Source organism: Micromys minutus, assembly GCF_963924665.1.
Source record: "Micromys minutus genome assembly, chromosome: 11".
Taxonomy (NCBI): domain Eukaryota; kingdom Metazoa; phylum Chordata; class Mammalia; order Rodentia; family Muridae; genus Micromys; species Micromys minutus.
In genome coordinates this window covers 50,285,111-50,306,214 of record NC_137980.1, presented here as the reverse complement: position 1 = coordinate 50,306,214, position 21,104 = coordinate 50,285,111, and the positions used below count along the sequence as shown (strand labels likewise).

At 40.7% G+C, this 21,104-nt stretch overlaps 1 protein-coding gene across 1 annotated transcript in view; it reads right to left on the bottom strand.

Moving 5' to 3' along the window:
- Window positions 1-21,104, bottom strand: part of RBL1 (RB transcriptional corepressor like 1) — a gene marked incomplete at its 3' end in the record, with an annotated part of 57,138 nt that overhangs the window by 11,361 nt on the left and 24,673 nt on the right. The window contains exons 12-19 of the mRNA XM_080924858.1: window positions 20,740-20,877; window positions 19,097-19,261; window positions 18,441-18,573; window positions 14,235-14,498; window positions 12,617-12,828; window positions 9,921-10,097; window positions 8,084-8,155; window positions 6,274-6,352 (exon numbers count right to left, since the gene is read on the bottom strand). Coding sequence (XP_080780984.1) covers window positions 6,274-6,352; window positions 8,084-8,155; window positions 9,921-10,097; window positions 12,617-12,828; window positions 14,235-14,498; window positions 18,441-18,573; window positions 19,097-19,261; window positions 20,740-20,877 — 1,240 coding nt within the window. The remainder of the gene's footprint in view (window positions 1-6,273; window positions 6,353-8,083; window positions 8,156-9,920; window positions 10,098-12,616; window positions 12,829-14,234; window positions 14,499-18,440; window positions 18,574-19,096; window positions 19,262-20,739; window positions 20,878-21,104) is intronic.

The window sequence follows — 21,104 nt, the reverse complement described above, 5'->3', positions numbered from 1 at the left end:
ATATCCCCTCAGCTGTTACAAAAGAAAACAAAGTTCACTACAAGGTGCTGTCTTATCTGTTGGCACCACTTGAGCAGACTCCTGACTTCAAGTAGAGCTGCAATCTGCTCATTTGTCAAGAGCCATTAGGGAGAAGCTAAAAACCAGCAGTGAACTTCCTCAGATGGTTCCAGCATAGACTGTCGATCTATGATGGGTCTGCCCATCTAGGATCTCTAGGAAAGGCTGAGATTAAATCTGAGGAAAGAGTTTTGCTATTAATATGCTTTTCTTGTTATTATCAAATATATAACAATCACTAAGTACTGACCCAGTCTTTTGAGCAGATTTCTACAAACTTACAAAGATGTTCTACCTTGTAGAGTTGCTATATAGACAAATAGATAATGATTCCATAAAATTCTTGACTTGATTCAAATAATTTTAGGAAGAAAGTTTTTTAGATATGGTCACAGTTGCTACAAAAATGTAATAAAGTTAGAATCAAGAATAGAATGTTCCCACTCCTCATAATAGTAAGTAAAGGCTACATAATAAGAAATACAATGAGCTTCCATAATTACACCAAAAAGAGAAAAAGGTTTAGGAAAATTTGTGTTCATAAAAAACTTTTAGGTCCAAGAATGAAGTCACATGTATGTACTATGATAAGGCAAGGCCATGTAAAAACTGTTGTTTTGAACTTGTAATGAGCTTATAGAATGAAGCACTGTTCTGAACTTACTATCAGCATCCTTTTGTAACTCCCATTCTATGTAACATTTTATCTTTGAGGTAATTCTCTAAAAAACTTTTTGACTAAGAAGGTATAAAAAGCCAGAAAAAAAAAACAAAGTCATTGGTTGAATGGTTTGTGGCTTGGGGAGTCTGCCCCATCCATCCACCCACCCACCCACCCACCCATCCATCCATCCATCCATCCATCCATCCATCCATCCATCCATCCATCCATCCATCCATCCATCCAAATGTATATGTCTGTTTGTCTATATGTACATATGTAGGTATATGTATAAGCATGCATGAATACTTGAAGTTGTGACCAGCAGTCAGGCCTGGCCAAAGTGTGGGTGTAAGAAAGTTTGAGTGCGTATGTGTTGGTGCATATTTGCCTGTACAAAGCATCTTAATTCTTTTCCTTTCCTTCCTCTCTGGTTCACAATGATGTTAACCAGCTTAGCTAGAGAGGCTTCTGGCTGATTCACCAAAGGAACACTAGCAATAAAGCCTTTTATTTAATTCCCTGTTGCTAAACAGCATGTGTTAATTGCCAGATATTAGTGCTATTAAAGCACAAGTAAGAAACAGTTAAGAAAGAGTTAAGTTCTTAGCACAGAACAACAAAAAAAAGAGTTAAGGTTCCCTAGTACTTTTTTAAGCATAAAGAGTTTAATAAAGCACAGACAGTTATAATGCTTAATAAGAAGCCAGTGATTTTTAACCATAGAATAAGCAAGAAAGACTAGAAGCTGTCAGCAAGCATTCAGTACAATTGGAGAGCTAGAAGGCCAGAGATTAGTCTTTAAAGCAACATTTGAAACTGGGTCCCACTTCATGCCCATTTTGGGCGGGCAGGCTCCCAGAACTCACTGTTTAGGGAACGTATAAAAACTTCAGCTTACTTGTATAGAATCACCTTATTCTTTCAGTTTTTGTTTTGTTTTTGAGACAGGGTTTCTCTGTGTAGCCCTGGCTGTCCTAGAACTGGCTCTGTAGATCAGGCTGGTCTCGAACTCATAGAGATCCATCAGCCTCTGTCTCCTGAGTGCTGGGATTAAAGGTGTGTACAACCATGCCCAGCCTTTCTTTAGAGTAGTGAAGAACCTACTGACAATTAAAAGAAATTCAACATATCAAAGATAAGTTCTTATTTTCAACAGGTTGAAGCATCCCTTCACTTTAGGAAAACCAGAAAACTAAAACAGCTCTAGGCCATGAAAATCCAGTCTCAGACTTCCTTTGACTCTCATCTCCCACAGCAAAGAGCTGGGGATTGATGCCAGGGCCTGCACGTGCTAGAAAAGTGCTCTTCTGACCTCCATGGACACCTGTACACATGTGTACATACACACACTGATAACACACACATTTAAAAATATATTTAAACCCAAATGGCCTGGAGAGATAGTCCAGTGGTTAAAAGCACTTACTGCCTTACAGAGGACCTACAGTTATTCCCCAGCATCCACAAGGTGGCTCACATTCTACCCAGTTCAGGGGATCTGACACCTTCTTCTGGCCTCCAAGGGTACTGCATGCATTGGTACAGACACGCAGCATCTACATAAATAAAAAAATTAAAAAAACCAAAACACTCCTCCACTGTTGGTGGGATTGCAGGCTGGTACAACCACTCTGGAAATCAGTCTGGTGGTACCTCAGAAAATTGGACATTGTACTACCTGAGGACCCAGCTATACCACTCCTAGGCATATACCCAAAAGATGCTCCAACATGTAACAAGGTCACATGCTTCACTATATTCATAGCAGCCTTATTTATAATAGCCAGAAGCTAGAAAGAACCCAGATGTCTTTCTTTCTTTTTTAAGATTTATTTATTTTATTTATATGACTACACAGTAGCTATCTTCAGACACACCAGAAGAGGGCATTATAAGAATCCCATTATAGATGGTTATGAGCTACCATGTGGTTGCTGGGGATTTGATTGAACTCAGGACCTCTGGAAGAGCAGTCAGTGCACTTAACTGCTGAGCCATGTCTCCAGCCCCCCAGATGTCTTTCAACAGAGGAATGGATACAGAAAATGTGGTACATTTACACAATGGAGTACTACTCAGCTATTAAAAACAATGACTTCATGAAATTCTTAGGCAAATGAATGAATCTAGAAAATATCCCGAGTGAGGTAACCCAATTACAAAAGAACACCCATGGTATGCACTCACTCTTAAGTGAATATTAGCCCAAAAGCTCGGAATAACCAAGATACAATCCACAAAACACATGAAGCTCAAGAAAATGGAAGACCAAAGAGTGGATGCTTCAGTCCTTCTTAGAAGGGGGAACAAAATATTTATAGGAGGAAATACAGAGACAAGGTGCAGAGCAGAGAAGGAAAGGTCATCCAAACACTGCCCCACCCGGGGATCCATCCCATATACAGTCACCAAACCCAAACAATATTGTGGATGCCAAGAAGTGCATGCTGATCAGAGCCTGATATAGCTGTCTCCTGAGAGGCTCTGCCAGAGCCTGAGAAATACAGAGTCAGATGCTCTCAACTGGGGTCCCCAATTAGAAGAGTTAGAGGAAGGACTGAAGGAGGTAAAGAGGTTTGCAACCCTACAGAAAGAACAACAGGTTCAACCAACCAGACCCCCCAGAACTCCCAGAGACTAAACCTCCAACCAAAGAGTACACATGGAGGGAACCATGGCTCCAGCTGCATATGTAGCAGAGGATGGCTTTATCGGGCACCAGTGAAAAGAGAGGCCCTTGGCCCTGTGAAGGCTCAATGCCCCAGTGTAGGAGAATGCCAGGGCGGGGAGGTAGGAAAGAGTGGGTGGGTGGGAGAACACTCTCACAGAGGCAGGAGGAGGGGGTATGGGGTAGAGGAACTCCAGAGGGGAAGCCAGGAAAGGGAATAAATATGAAATGTAAATAAAAAAAATATCCAATTAAAAAATAAAACCCAAAAACCCCAAGATTCTAGTCCTTAAAAATAAAATAAACAAGCTGAGTATTTGACTTTGTCTTTGGGAGATGCTACTTTTACATGTGGTACCCTGTACAACCTCAGAATCTTGCAGAAATTCCCCATCAACAAGAAGGCCTTTACTAGAAATGGTCCCTCAATCTTGAGCTTTTCAACCTTTAGAAGTATAAGAAATAACTTCTGTTTTTTCTTAACTATGCAATCTCAGGTATCTTGTTATAGCAATAGAAAATTAACTCTGAAATTTAGTAATAGCTGATGTAGGTCAATCTTATTACATAATTCAACTCTAATTATTTAACATTTTCTTTAGATTATAAATTTCAGTGCTATGGAAAAACATACTAGATACTTTAGCTTGACTCTTTGGTTTGATTTTTTCCAAGGATTTAAAGCCAAGTGGAAAAGAAAAGGAAAACCATCCATGGTTGTGTTTAGAGTTCTACATCCCAAGATCATATATGAATGTTTGAGCAAAGAACGTAAGGGAAGCAGTTCTTAAGTCTTAGGGAACTGTTTGGGGAAATCCACACCCAGCTTCTTCTTTTTTTTTAAAAGATTGATTTATTTCTTATATATGAGTACAGTGTAGCTGTCCTCAGATATACCAGAAGAGGGCATCGGATCTCATTACAGCGTCTTAAGGGACAGCTCAACCACTGCAGCTATTTCCTCTGCACAGACTGTCATTAGTATTCAGATTGAGAAGACTCAGACTACGATCCTTGCCACTTAAACAGGAGAAGGTAGGGGCAGGGAGATTGGTGCTGGACAATGAATCTCACATGGGTGCTCTGCAAGAGCAGTTAGCACTCTTGGCCACCGAGCCATTTCTCTAGCACGTGTATGAATCTTCAAAGTCATTTTTGGATCGCTCAGTTGGTGAAATGCTTGCCTCATGTACACCAAGTTCTGGATTCTATTTCTAGCATCTCATAAACTACACAGTGCCACCAGGGCTCAGGAGGCGGAAGAATCTAGATTGCAAGGTGGTCCTTGTATATACAAGGATGAGATCAACCTGGGCTAAAAATCTTGTCTCAAAAAAGAAAAAAGAGGAAAGGGGGCTGGAGATATGGCTCAGTGGTTAAGAGTACTGACTGCTTTTCCAGAGGTCCTGAGTTCAATTTCCAGCAACCACATGGTGGCTCACAATCATCTGTCATGAGATCTGATGCCCTTTTCTGGTGTGTCTGAATAGAGTGACAGTGTACTCACATACATTAAAAAAAAAAAAAAATCTTAAAAAAAAAGAAAGAAAGAAAGAAAAAAATCAAATACCAAAGAATAGGCAAAGAACCCAGAGGTTTCTACTATTTTACCTGGTTTATTCCATTATGTTATTTCCCACTGGCTCAGGAATAATATACTTAGGTAAAAAGAAGTACATGTTACCTACATATCCAAAGTCAGACTCTGAAAGATGATGAGATGGTGTTACAGTTCATATCTGACACATCCCCTACAGCTCACAACTGAAGCCTCAATCCCAACTGGCATTATCTCAGGAGAAAGTGCAAATTTTAGGGTAAACTAAGAAAGTCCCTGGAGGTGAGCGCTTAAAGTTATATTCAGGACCAAGTCTCTCCCCTCTCCTTCCTGCTGCCATCCACCATGATTTCTGCCTTCTGATAGCCCAGAATGATGGAGTCAGTTGACCATGGAATGAGAACTCTGAATCCATGCCTTTGAATCCAAATAAATCTTGTCTTTTCTTTTGTTTCTTCTTTTAAATGCTTGTCTCGGGTATCTGTATGTTGCTGCCCCAAAACCGAGCATACTGGTACTTTGTTGATTGAGATCTTCTAAATTTACACCCCAGTGGACTTGTGTTTGCTACTTTTCCTCCTGCTGTGATACAATACTTGGTTTGTTTGGTGCATGGTTCAAGGGCACACAGTCATGACAGGGAAGTCAAGGTGACAGAAATTTGACCAGCTAGTCATGGTGCATCACAGTCAGAAAGCAGCTGGATTCCTCCTGTTAGGAAGTCTAGGACCAACCTCAGGGGACTGTGCTGCTTTTCTTTGCCTACCTCAGTGAACCTTGTTATGATAATCCCTCATAACCACGCCCGGAGGCTTACTGGGTGATGCTAGACCTTGTCAAGTTGACAATCAATACAAACCAAGCCAACCCTGCAGTGATACAGAGCTGTGCAGCCTAGAAATTGCCTTTAGGTCTGAGAGTGAGTGTGGTGGTAGAGTGCTTGCCTGGAGTGCTCTGGTCTTAATCTCTAGCACTAGAAGGGGAAAAAATGGAGGGTTGGAAACATGACCTGGTTAAACACATGTCCTGCTCTTGCAGAGGACAGAGTTTGGTTAACATCAGACAAATGATCAATGCCTGTAAGTCTAGCTCAGAGGATCCTAACAACCTCTTCTGGCCTCCATAGGTACCTATAGTCAGTTTCTGTCTCTTTCATATACATACACAATCACTCTCTTACACACAAATAATAAGTCACTAAAAACTATGACTGTATTGCTAATTCCACCTACAATGTGAGTCCATGCTGTCTGATGCCTACTATACTGTGTACAGTGTAGTCAAAGGCGTATTGTATATGGCATATACGTTGGGTAGGCTTACCACCATCAGTCATTTCATAATCACCATTGTATGCCACAACCTCTCCTGGAATACTTTTCAAGAGAACACTCCTGTATACCTATAAGCCAGAGAGGAGGGATCACTCAGTCACAAAGAGATACAAAATTAAACAAACCAAAACAAGGGCAAAATTAAGTCAGTTAAGAAATACCTCTCATAGGGGTTATTACCAAACCAGTTAAAATCACATTATATTCATAATATTATGGGAAACACCATGGAGAAGGAAAATTGAGGCAGAGCCTCTTACATAAAATGTACAATTTTGTTTACAAAACTAAGAAAAATTAAGTCTAACCAGAGACCCATGATAAACAAGTTTCACCAAATAAAAGCAACCTCCAACATACAATTCATTTTCCCTTTTGTTTAACCCCTTAACATGAACCAGTTATCTCACTGGTCTGTGGCTAGCAATTCCCCATCTCCTTTCAGGAAACCACATTAAAAAAAAGTTCCTTCCCTGTCCCTAATGTCTTTCCTACCTATAAGATGGCTAAAAAGGCATAGTCCATCCTCCTTACCTTCTAAGTTATCTTAGAAGGTGCCGAGAGATTACTCAACAAGTAGTGGCTTGGCTCACTTTGGATCCACACTAACCTCAAGGGAATTTTCTAAAATTCTAGTCTTTGTTCCAGGGAATTTTCCTAAAAAGGCCAGAAAATCTGCCACAGTGTTTAACAGATATCTATATTTTCAAATGTCTTTCTATTGTTCACTATTAGTGTATTTGGGCTTCAGGAGAGGTATGACTACTACTCTCTAACTCTCACTATTTGTCTACGAACTCCAGGATCAGAAAAGAGGACCTGGTATTCTCTAAGAGCAGAGCAATTAGATTAAGTGGCCAGAGCCATAGGTAATTTTCTGTGCTCTTTAACTCCAATAACTAAAAGGAAAGGCAAGTAAGTATAAGTATTTCCCTTGTGCCAGGACATCTACCAACAATGAATACTTCCATGATCAAAACAGGATGCTGTATTACTGTATTACTGATAAGTCAAAGACATAAACAGTATGACTCCAGGCAGGCATAATGGGAGACATGCCTATATTCCTGGCAATAGGAAGAAAGAGAATGAATCTGGAGTTCAGGGTCATCCTCAGCTATGTTAGTTATCAAGTCTGGGTACAATCTACCTGGGCTGGGTGTGAGATGGTGGGTACATGAGACCTAGTCTTAAAAAACAAAACTAAACAAAAACTGAACCAACTCTGCAGACAGCAAAAGAAGCTTGAGTCACCAATTCCTTAAATTTCACTGGCTTTAACCATTAGAGTCAAGCAAGCATCATACAATTAAGAAATACTATGAGTAGTCACATGTTGCGGCACATTTTGATCCTAGCTCTCAGGAGGCAAAGGCAGGCAGACCTTTGTGATTTTGAAGCCAACCTGATCTATATAGTTAGCTCCTTGCCAGCTAGGGCTACATAATCAAGGCCCTGTCTCCACCAAACCAAACCAAACCAAACAATGAAGTGCTGTTATTATGCCTGTCTTTTGTTAGGTTTGCTAGTGAAAATGTCTCTCTTCCTAAAATGAACACAAGTTCCTAAAATGAACGTGTGAGGAGTATAAGAAGACGGGCTGAGTCCAGGACTCAGGCTTCCTGCCTTCTACCTAAGCTGCCCTTTACCAAACGCTTGCTCGACTTTACTCTCATCCTTTAAATCAGAAAATCCAATCTACAGTAAAACTACCAAGTAACTACTTTTTATATAACTTGATAGCAAACAAATGGCACAAAAATCTATTTTTGAACAGCAGGAAAAATAATGTAACTCACATGACTATTAGCTTGGGGCTGATTCCTGTAACTTTTCATTATTTCTTGAAAAGTTCTTTCTTCTTTTGTTACCTAAGGAAAAGAAATTACATTTATCAACTGCTTTTGAAAGAAACATGGCTCTGAGCAAAAACTTCAATTATAGGTTGGTATCAAGAGCAACCTTGCAGAAAGCCATTAACCCCACGCCAATCCATGACTAAAAACCATATACAGTTATGAGTTTTGCTACCTTTCAAGTTCAGGCTTTGTGGCCTGTGGGGCCACAGTGAATGTCTCAGTAATCAATAAGCAGTAGACCTGGTGGGTAGAGCTCTACTGAAAATGAGTTTTATGAAATCTGATGGAAGAAAACAAAGACATGCTGAGCCCCTGCAGTGTCTGGTTTATTACTTTTAAGTACTTATTTAAAAGTGAATTAACCACCTACTAAAAGACAGAAAAATATCTTACAGTGATTCATCAAAGAACTGAAGAGTTATTTATTATAGGATTAGGTTTTGAGTGTTTTAAGACAGTTTGTAGGGATTCTAATATTTAGAAGTCACAGTAAGAAAGGAAAGATTAGTGACCCAAAAAGGAATCCCTTCTATTAGCTGTTATCAGAACATTGGCTTCAGTGAATCCTTCCCTGATTCACTGTCCATTAACACAGAAGCTGTTTTCTATAATGATGACTTAGAAGCAGAAAAGTCTAAATTCTGACAGATTTCTGGAAAAACACAAATGACTAGTTAAAAATGTGTATTAACACTTTATATAGAAATTTAAAGAATATTCTTATTTTACATGTATAAGTACTTTGTCTACATGAATGCTCATGTACCAAATGCATGTCTGGGGGCCAAGGAAGCTAGAAGAAACTATCAGATCCCCTACAACTAGAGTTACAGGGGGTCGTGAGCAGTCATGTGGGTGCTGGGAATTGAACCCAGGTCCTCTGGAAGAGCAAGTGGTCAGTGTTTTTAACTACTGAAATGTAATAGAGGTACGGGACAGGAAGATCACATGAGAGTTTGGAAACATTTCTTTTGCCTTGAATGCTTAAAAATCAGGTCTTAAAATTATATACATTAGCTAAGATTGCTAATTTAGCCAATATATTGTTAAGAAGTTATAAGTTTTCTGATATATGTCAAACTTTTAAAAAACAAGCAAAATGGGTTATGTTGTGACCTAGACATGGTTTAGTAAGAAAAAGCAAAGAGTACCTGCCAAGCAGCTAAGTCTAAGAACGGCAATACGAGCGAGGCGTCCCGCACAGACTACGAATGAAGAGGGCTTGTGCTGCCCTTTACTGACCAACTTTGGCCAAGTAATTTCTGGACCTTACTCATCTGAAGGATAAATGATCAGTTTACTTTTAAGTCTCACACCAGAGATGTCACAGGGAAAGGTGGAAATGTGCTATTCACATTTCTAAATTCCTTTATAACCAATGTGTTATTTTAGAAAACGTAAAACTTTCATGTATGGTGATAATGACGTGTATGTGAACTCAGGAGCACATCTGACACAGAACAGAAGACAGTGTTTGGGATTCAGGTCCCTTTTCCCTTTTCACTATGGGTTCAGATCCAATTCAGGTCACCAGGCTTGCACGGCAAGCACCTCTACCCATTTTAAATGGCAAGATGTAGTTTTATCAAGCAAAAAAAGCTGATTACTAGGAAACTCACAGAAAAGGTACAGACACTGTAGTAATTTGAAATGATTACTGGTGAGCACTACTGGCTTGTAGTACAGAAGGAAAACTAAGGGTCAAGCTCAACAGCTTTTTACTGATGCTTTAAATTAAGGCAACTAGAGCAGAAACCTCCTCCCATCCTATACATACTTTTGCCATGATGTAAAAGGCACACAGAAGGAGCTGATCCAAATGCCTATCTTTCATTAAATCAGGGCAGTGAACTAAGGTGAATTCAAAACACGTCCAGATCTTCCTTCGTAACTCATTTGAAACATCAAGTTTTAAACATAAATCACGTAAGCGCACACTTGCCAAATGATAGACCTAAGGTAGAAGAAAACAAGTTATTATTATAAAACAAGTCACTTCTGTCTTACCATAAACATGAGCTTCTAGGCCAAGGTTAAAAAAAAAAAAAACAGTAGGCTGTTAATTACGCAATTATCTAAATTTTCTGTTTTGTAGTATTTGTTTTACTGCTATGATCACTGAGTATAGATAAAAGCAATGTTCTCTTTGGAAAACTACAATGTTTTTTATTCTTTTTTAAAAAAATTTATTTATTTACTTTATGTATGAGTACACTGTTGCTCTCTACAGGCACACCACAAGGAGGCATCAGATCCCATTTCAGATGGTTGTGAGCCACCATGTGGTTGCTGGGAATTGAACTCAAGACCTCTGGAAGAGCAGCCAGTGCTCTTAACTACTGAGCCATCTCTCCAGCCCCTACAGTGTTTTATAAAGTGATCGTGCCTAATCCTCTATAATGCTCCCGTGTAAAGTAAGAAAAAGTAAAAATAGGGTTCACCTGCATATTAATTATTATGAATTCAAATATTTTCAAGTGTTCAGAAGTCCCTGTATATTCTTTTTGGGTTGAAATAAAATTGCTAGAATGTCTAATATGCCAAGTAGCAAATTTCTGAACTTTTCTAAGCCTGAAAACGACTTAGGAAGCAAAACTATTTTAAAAAATAACAATAACAACAAACCAAAAACCCAATACCTCAAAACCGAAATGGCTCTATGGTTTAGAGCATGTCTGGCATCTGAAGAGGCCAGAAAAGAACTTCAGGGTCCCTGGGACTGGAGTCACAGACTGTGAGCCACTACCTGGGTACTGGGAGCTGAACCTGGGTCTTCTGAGGGAGCAGCCTATTCTCTTAACTACTGAGCCATTTCTCCAGGCCCTAAACAAATACATATTTAAAATAAGGTAGGGGTTATTAAGGAAGACATCCAGCACTGACCTGTAGCTCCTATGAACATCACACATGCATACGTGCACATTCAGGAGAAAACACTTTTGTCAAAATTAGGAATTTTTATGCCTCAAAGAATATAATCACCAGAGTGAAAAGACAACTGTCGCAATGGGAATGTCTGACATTGTGACTCTGATAAGGATATTCAGAAGAAATAAAGGACTCCTGTGACAATCATAAAAACCAAACTAAACACAGGCAAAGGACCAGAATAGACAAGATATGTAGACTGACAATAAGCCAAACTTAAACCCAGAGAAACTAAAATCTAAGCAGGGGCATTGGCTCATTAACTGGTCTTTCAGAGGATAGTCATTCAAATCCCAGAACCACACGGTAGCTAATAACAACCAGGGTTTGCAACTCCATTATCAAGAGTATCTGACTACCTCTTCTGGCCTCTAAGACAGTGTACAATATGGTGCACAAATATACATATAGGCAAAATACTCAGACATATAAAAGAAAGCACACACACAAACAATATGTCCTGGTTCAATTCTCTGTAGCTCAGGTCCCACTTTAAAAAACAAACAAACAAACAAAGAAAAAACCCCAAAGCAAGAGAGAGAGAGAGAGAGAGAGAGAGAGAGAGAGAGAGAGAGAGAGAGAGCGCTCTTTCCTGAGGCCTGCTGCCCCCAGCACTGACAATGCAGATCTTTGTAAAAATGTAACTGTTAAGACATCACCCTGGAGGTTGAGCCCAGTGACACCACTGAGAAGTCCAACAGCCTTTTCATTACAATAGAGAGGAGTCCCAGCGGGTTCTGAGCTTGAGACAAGCTGTCTTAGTTTCCCCTTTCTTTACAGCTTCTAAGACGTCTCACAGAGCTTTGAATGAAGTTCTTATGTTTCTCCCCACCCACACACCCCCAAAATCTAGAAGGTCACTGTGGGGGAGGATGAGGACAGTGTCACTGTGGATAGAGGAGGAGGACACTGTCACTGTGAATAGAGGAGGAGGACACTGTCACTATGGATAGAGGACACTGTCACTGTGGATATAGGAGGACACTGTCACTGTGGACAGAGGAGGAGGACACTGTCACTATGGATAGAGGAGGAGGACACTGTCACTGTGGACAGAGGAGGACACTGTCACTGTGGATAGAGAACACTGTCACTGTGGACAGAGGAGGAGGTCACTGTCACTGTGAATAGAGGAGGAGGACACTGTCACTGTGAATAGAGGAGGAGGACACTGTCACTGTGGATAGAGGACACTGTCACTGTGTCATTTCTCTTGACCTTGGCAGCTTTTCAAATAGGTAGTCACGTCCATACAGACAAGAAAAGCATGGTGATCACCCGAGGGGAGCTGGGAGAAATAGTGGCTTCTGCTTTAATGAGGAAAGTTTCAAAGTTGGGAAGATGAAAAGGTCCTGGAGGTAAACAGTGACAAAGGTCACACATCAGTGTGAGTGTATCTAGCACCAAACTGTATGCCTAAAAACTAAAGTAGCCAACTTTATAATATGTGTATTTTATTTAAAAAAAGAAAAAAAAAGAGAGGCCAGCACTGCTTAGTATGCAGCCTTAGCTGAAGGAACTGTTCGGATGCTATGGGACACGTACCTTTCTATAAAACAGTGCTAAGGACCCAGTTCTCTTTGGTTTGCTTATTCCAGTCAGATGAACATCTTGTGCTTTAGTCAGATGGGTCTGTTTTGGAGAAGCACCAATTAATGACTGGGCAGTCAGTGATACAGGGCTCTCAGCTGTGGACTTCTGAGCTGTACTCATGGAAATAGGAACCAGTGTGATTTCTCCAGCATCATTGGCAATACCTGAATGCACAAGCAAGAGTTCTCAGTTGGAGATACAAGCTGAATGAATGTTCACAGCAAAGCTGTCAATGCATACGTATGAATAAGCACAGGGATGTTAGAGAAAAGGAAGAAGCTATAACCCAGTAAGTATAACACACTTTTGCCTTTTCTATCTGAAGCAAGATGCTTCCTTTTTAAAATTTTGTGTTTAATTTTATTTAAAGAGACAAATTTTGAGTAGCAGAGTGTGATGTCTCATGTCTAAGGCAGGAGGACTGCTGTAAATGTAAGACCAGCCTACGTTATATGGTAAGTTAAAGCCAGCAAAACATAGAGGCCCTGCCCTAAAAACAGACAACAACAAAAAAAAAATCTTGTCTTCTGTTTCTGTATGTGCCTGTCTTGTTTTTGTATGTCACTTAAAACTTTTACAAATGTCATTTCTTTATTTATGGGGAGGAGTGTGTATATGTGCCATGATGTGAGTCAGAGGACAACCTGCAGAGCCCGTTCTCTCCTTCTACCATGTGGCTTCTGGGGACTGAACTTGGGCTGTCCAGTTTGCAGGCATGATCCTTTAGCTGATGAGCCATCTCACTGACCCAACTTTAATATTTTAAAAAGCAAATTTTACTCTTTTGAGCACTTAAGATGTCTTTAATTAAAAATAATTTCTCCCTCAATACACCAATTTATAAAGTTCAAATAACAACAAAAAAGTAAATCCTAACAAAAAGAGTTGTAAATTTATAAAATGTGGAGATTTAAACAGTGTATGTTCAAAATAAAGCAGCAGGCGTAGGACTGGACCCCCAGGGCAGTAGGACCAGGATGTGTTCCTATGGAGACGGAACAGTGTCAGTGATGTAATGTGCACAGCATGTCTACTACCGAGAGTGACCCTGAATGGAGGCTGTGGGCTGTGTGTGGGTGAGTGAGTGTGGCCTCACTGATCTAAGAACATGCGGCCTAGTGCTTACAGTGCTGATGCTTTCACGGGCTGGGAGAGAGCAGAGAGGATGATGGGAAGTGTATGACAAGTACCTCTACCTGAAAATTCCTCTGAACTTCAAACTGCCCTATGATACAGGGTCAGTTAAAGGGAAGTAAAAAAACGTAGGCTTAAGAATGAAATACTGGGGCTGGAGAGACAGCTCAAAGGCTGAGAGCATTTGCTGCTAGTGCAGTGGACCCAAGATTCAGTTCCCATCACTTACACAGTGGCTCACAACCACCTAAACTCCAGTTCCAGAGAAATCTGATGTCCTCTTCTGGCCTATATGAGTGCATAGACATGCATGCAGGAAGTACTCATATACAGAAAATAAAGTCTTTTTTAAAAATACTGTCATATCATGTGATCCAATTTTGTAAGACATTTCTTAAACTTCTATGTAACTGAAAACTAGAGATGGAGCTATTACCATGCAAAGGAACTGTAACTTTCCGTCCTGTCATCCCTGTGACCGTGGTTGTAGCCATTGTCAGAAGGGCTTGCCCAGGGGAAATTGATAAGCTTTCAGCAGGAACACTCGAAGGAGCAATTTTCAGTTTTGTTCCTTCTGCCATAATCTTATCCATAAGCGTTTCCTTTGGTGGGTCATCTCCAAAGAGTCTTCTCTTAGCACTTCCCGCAGCAGGAGAACTGTAGCGTTCATGGACCGAAATTGGAGACAATGGTTGCATATCTAATAAAGAGAAAAATAAGAGTTTATATTTAAAATGTATTCCAAATTTTTTTAAAAATGAGGTTTACTTATTCCCATGCTAAGCACTTGAGATCTAGAAGTAAACACGGTTTCCACACTCATGGACCGTCAAGTCTGGAGGAAGAGAGAGCAGAGTGTGAGCGTCGTGACAGCTCATCTTTCTGCGCTCCAGAAGCTCTGTCCACAGCAACAGAGCACCACGCTCAAGACAGGGAGAGGCTGAGCAGGATGGAGTGAGCACTGACTCAAGAGGTGCTTCTCTCTCCATATCACCTACGAAATAAACAGTACCAAGAAAGAGGAAGCACGAGCAAAACTCAGTTTGGGGGGGTCACAGTTTCGCCATCCCCCACATTCCCAGCAGTTTAAGGTAGTGGTTGTGGTTTATGAGTTAGTAAATATAGAGCCATCTTTCATAGGGTCATCAGAAACCATGAGCAAAAGCGATCCATGCCACTGCTGATTGTGCCTTAATTTGAGGGTCTCCTCCGACCAAAACCAAGCGAAGATCAGTCAATAAAGTGCCCACCATGCAAACATAAGAAGCTGGGGATCTGGAACCCCAGCCCCAAGGTGTGAAGAGCCAGGTGTGTTATTGTGACAGTGAAGTGGGGAGGATGGGTGGAGACAGGCAGAGCCCAGCACTTACTAGCCAGCCTGCCTCGTGAGGTGAGGGGAAGAGCGACAGTAGAAGACACATGGTGTTAACCTCTGTCCCACAGTTAGGGACTAAGACTCTCCAGTGCGGTTCATCTACAGTGAACACAGGCTCTCTAGACTGTTCTGGTATTATATGTTCTTTTTTAAGGAAGAGGAGATTTAATTCTAGAATCAAATAGATTTAAACAGAGACTTAATTTATCCAAGATTCAGAATCTCAATATGATAGCAGCTTAATCAAGTTTTTATGTCAACGTAACAAAGACAGTCATGAGACTAGAGTTTTTTCAGATACAGATCTCTGCTACAGATCTCATGTGCTTTCTAATGACACCCCCCCCCCTTTTTTTGAGACAGGGTTTTTCTGTAGCCCTGGCTGTCCTAGAACTAACTCTCTCTGTAGACCAGAGTGGCCCCGAACTCAGAGATCCTCTGGCTTTGCCTCCTGAATGTTGGAATTAAAAGCATGTACTACCATGCTGGCTCTCTGACAATATGTTTAACTTTCCAGTTGGTGAAAGAGCTGTTAAGACATTCAGAAAGTTTCTTAGGATAGTCATATGAATACTGGGTCATATGCAGAGATGAGCAACGAATGGTAATTAAGTGCTTTTGGCTAGTTTTATGTCAATTTGACACAAACTAGGGCCATCTGGGAGACAGAACTTCAGCTGAGAAAACACTCCCACCAGACTGGCCTGTGAGCAAGCCTATAGTCAATTTCCTTGACCGATGACTGATGTGGGCTTACTTCACTGTGGCCCATGTTACCATTGCCTGGTGACTCCAGGTACTGTAAGAAAGTAGAGTGAGCAAGCTAGCCCTCCTCCATTACCTCTAAATCAACCCTGTTTCTAGGCGCCTGCCCTATTTGAGGCCTGCCCTGACTTCCCATAGTAATGGACAGTGATGTAGAATTATAAGTTAAGTTGAAACAATCCTTTTCTTCCCCAAGTTGCTTTATCACAACAATAGAAACCTAAGAGAGCTACTAATAACTTTTGTCTGTCAAACAATAACAAAAATGTATTTTTCCTTCCAAGGGTCAATAAAATCTCAATAGTTCTTCCATCATTGTTCAAAAGTTTAAGTCCAAAGACTCCTTTGATTTGAGGAAAATTACTAGTTGCAAGCTTCTACAAAAACTGTAATATAAGTTACATATGTCTGGCTTTGCTTTGCTTTAGTGTTTGAGACAGGGTCTCACTATGTAGTCATAGCTGGCCTGGAACTCACTATGTAGATCAGAACAGACTGACTTTAAATTCACAGGGACCCACCTTCTTCTTCCTCCTAAGTGCTAGAACAAAGCCATGCAGCAACACGCCCAGCTCAAGTCACACATTTCTAAGAGACATTCAATTCTGCATCATTGTCCACTATGTTTTACCACTGTCCCGAGCCAATCTCACAAGTACATAAAGTGTTCTGTTGTTGCTGTTCTTTTGTGTTCTGTGCACATTAGGCAAGCATTCTACCACTGAATGACAGTACCCACCACATATAATACACTTTTAAACTAAAGGCATCTCAGTTCCTAGTTTTAATTTTAGTAGGTAATCTGTCAGTCTACTTTTAAAGTATAGGTAATAAAAATTACTCTGGCAACAATGTGCAATGTGAGATGGTTGGGGAAGCAGCTGTGGCTAAATAAAAAATTTTCAAGTAGATTCTTGTAGCTCCCAGAACTATGACAAGAGTCTTCTTGAGTACCTTGAATCTAAGAAAACCAAGGGAGCCCTTGAAATTAGAAAGGAATGCTCAAAGGTGGTTCAAGGAGAGAACTGGGTCCCAGACACAACATTATCTGCACACTCCATGGAATAACTTTCTTAGGAGAGCACTTGCTTAGGATGGCTTAAGGATCTGGGTTTGATCCACTAGTACAAAATAAAAGTTTACACAGAGTAACTTAGATGGTGCTTGCTGCCTTCTTATTTATAACAGGGCATCTTCTTTTGCCCTTGGCAAACTGTGGCTGTGAATAATTAAATATTCACAAAACTGACCGTATACCATAGTTTTCCAGTATTTACAAAGTAACAGTAGAACAGCAAAGGTCTTTAACTTATTTTGAAATTTAAGAATGCAAAGCACACACCCGAATCTCTAGCACCCAGGAGGCTGAAGGAGGATCAAAAGTCTGAGGCCAGCCTAGGGATACATAGACAAGCTCTCTCAAAAACAAAGCAAAACACAAACATTTCAAGGGTTTCATAATTCAAAAGATGAGTGTCAGCTGGTATGTCACAAGAAAAATAAGACTGCACTAAAATCTTCTCATTTATTAAGGCTTAAAAGGTACAATTTTAAGAGTATAAGTAAGTCATTTAGGTAGTGGTAGAGGTTAATTTTTTAAATTACATTTTAATTTATTTAGTTAGGAGAATTGCAAGCCACGGTGCACAAGTGGAGATCAGAGAACAACCAAAGAGAGTTGGTTGTGTCCCTCCATATGTGGATCCTGGGGAGTCACACTCAGGTTGTCAGGATTGGCGACAAGCTTACTGCCAGCCCCTGAGTCTTTTTCTTTCTTTTATTCTCCCTCCCCACACCCCATCTCAGACGAGGTCTTTCTCTCTAGCCCTGGCTGACCTGGAACTCACTATGTAGACCAGGCTGCTCTAAAACTCAGAAATCTGCATGCCTCTGCCTCTAGAATGTTGAGATTAAAGGTGTGTGCCACCAGGCTCAGCACATAAATGCTTTCAATACAAAGACTGCATAACAGGCCTCACTGAGTGTGGTGGAAAGCACTGAGCTTCTTGTCAAATCCTGATGAAGAAATTAGATATTTTATGGTACTATGGAGTTAGAAACTTTTTTCTTAAAAAACTGGTAAGTGGGTACTGGAAAGATGGCTCAGTGGCTAAGAGCACTGATTTATTTTCCATAGGTCCTGAGGTCAATTTCTAGCAACCACATGGTGGCTCACAACCAGATGTAATGGGACCCGATGCCCTCTTGTGGTGTGTCTGAAGACAGCTTCAGTGTACTTACATAAATAAAATAAATCTTAAAAACAAAACAAAATAAAAAGTGGTCTGTAGGGCTGGAGAGATGTCTTAAAGGTTAAGAGCACTGACTGCTCTTCCAGGAGTCCTGAGTTCAAATCCTAGCACCCACATGGTGGCTCACAGCCATCTGTAATGAGAGATATGGTGCCCTCTTCTGGCCTTTAGGCATAAATGCAGGCAGAGTGCTATATACATAATAAATAAATGAAACTTAAAACAAACAAGCAAACTGGTCTGTACCTACCCTTTCGAAGGCTCCCACTGTCAGTACGAACTTCCTTGACTCTTGGATGTATTATTGGAGACACTGGCATCATGGGAAGATGGCCTTGCACGTTTCCTCCATTTCCTATTTCAAAGTTATTTGGGAATATAACCTACAGAAAACAACAGCACAGATAAAATATGCGATGGATCCCAATAAAAAAAGAAAATATGCCCATAAGTCCTCATGTATGAATGGTCATAGCAACATCATTCCTTTTATTGAAAAAAAAATTTCATACAATACATTCTGATCAAGTTCTCCCCTCCTCCGGTTCCCCTCAGATCCTTTCTGACACGCACTCACGCATGCGCAGGAAAACAAAAATGGTCTAGAAAAATGCTAGACCAAAAAATGTGTTTTGTGTTAACCAACACTACTGGGCATGGGCCGGCCCTGAAATGTGGTTGGTACACCCAGTGAGACTCCACTGGAGAAAACAGACTTTCCCTTTGGCGGTAGTTATCAACTGTCGGTAGTTTAGGGTGAGTGGGGCTCCTTGTCCATTTCCCCCTCAGTGCTAAGACACATCTGGCTGGAACTTGTGTAGAGCATTGTTTATAACAGCCAAGGCTACTCAGAGAAACCCTCTCTCGACAAATGAGAATTATGTTCTTCATCTAGCCCTGGCTTACTTCTTCACAGGAAGGAACTTTATTTGCAGAAGCATGCAGAGCTTCCCACAGTGCAGAATTATTAGTCCAAGCTAAACTCTCCAAAATCTGCTCTTCAATGCTGTTCAGATGTTTCACCATGTCTCTGGAAAGCCCCTCCTCTGAGCGGATCACCACCTCAATAACCTGGAGATAACGTTGAAACAGCAGTGAGTTCATTGCTTTGGGCATACACACATGAATGACTGAGTCACCTTACTGCCACCCAGAAACACACTAGAGCCTTAATTCTGTGGACAACTAAAATCTGCATGTTATACATTTAAAAATACAAGGTGCTTTTAAGTCTTTTTTTTTTCCTTTCTCTTTATTCTTCTCTATACAATATATTCTAACCGCAGTCTCACCTCCCTCCAGTTTCCCCCACCTCGCCACCCCCCCCCCAGATTCACTGCCCCTCCTTCTCCCTCCAGAAAAAAGCAGGCCTCTGAGTAATATCAAGAGAATACTTTAAAAATATCACCACATACAGGGCTGGCGTAACAAATAAAATGCTTTCTACACAAGCAAGAGAACTGCAGCTCAGATTCTTAGAACTCTAAAAAAAGCCAGGGAGTGTGGTGGCCTGCCTGTAACTCCAGCCTTGGAAGGTAGAAGAAACCCTGGAGAAGGCTAACTAGCAAGACTGGCTATGTCGGCAGGTCTGGGTTTCATTAAGAGACCATGCCTCAAAGACATGGTGAGAGAGCTGATGAGCAAGATTCCCAACATCAACTTTGGGTCTCCACATGCTCATGCCCATACATACATGTATGCCTACACACACGGGCATATATGCACTCATACATACCACACACATAGACATAGGAAAACAAGAAAGGGAAAAAAATAACCACATACTTGAGCTATATGTCAGCAGAAAAGTCCTTATCTACTATGTGCAAGTTCCTGTATTTGATTCCCAGAACCAAGTTAATTAGTCAGTAAAAGAATAAAGTAAAATAAAATTATACACATCTTTCATGTCCTTTTGGTTTTGTTTTTTTTGAGACAGGATCTCAGGTAGCCGAGGCTGGCTGTGAACATCTGTGTAGGCAAGGGTGAACTTCTGATCCCCCTGCCTCCATCTCCTGAGTGCTGGGATTACACGCATGCCTGTGATCCACCACCTCAGGCTGGTGACCAGTCCAGAAGTGGCAGGAGTCTAGCCCTAACTTCCAGTCTAGTTTCTTTTTTAATCTACTTCTTTCTGATATCTCAAAAAATAGAATGAACTACTTGAAAATAACTGTGTCTGATTTCTTTAAAAATTTCAGTTAGTTAGTGACTCTAGCATAGGGACAGGACCTAGAGCCTCTGAAACGATTAAGACTTTCAAATTCAGTGGTAACTGCTAAAGGAGGCAAGACCTAGGCAGGAGAATATGTAACATTAAGTACTGAGTACCAGGTCACTTTGCAAGTCAGTAATTTAAAAAGAACTCGAACTATGAAATTGACTCGATATACTTCTCCTTTCTTTTGTCTTTGTTTATAGTCCAAAAGGAATAATTATTAATGAGAACACTTCCAGAAAAACTTTCTAAACATTGCAACTTTGTTTCTTCAACATTGAGATAAATGCTGTTGAACACACACCAGAACAGAATTTTGCAGTCACCTTACCTTATAAAAATGAAATGGCTGCAAATCGAGAGCATCAATAATCCAAGGGAAAGTACGAGGAGAGCTATAGGCAAAGAGCACGATTTCCAAACAACAAGCCATCAAGGATCTATGAAATATATCTTGCTCTAAAAGAACCTTGCAAAAGAAAAAGATCAAAGTTTAGTATCTCTATGACCTAGTGTGGTCGGGAGGTGAGGCAGAACGGCTTGTACTCAGGACTAGCTTAAGCTGTAGAGTAAGATAGAGACCAATCTAGGCAGCATATAGAGAAGAGCAGGTAAGGAGGAAGAACAGACTATAAAAAACACACAAGCTACACGTACAGACCCAGAGAGGTCGGGTGCGAAGAAGGCTAGAGGTGG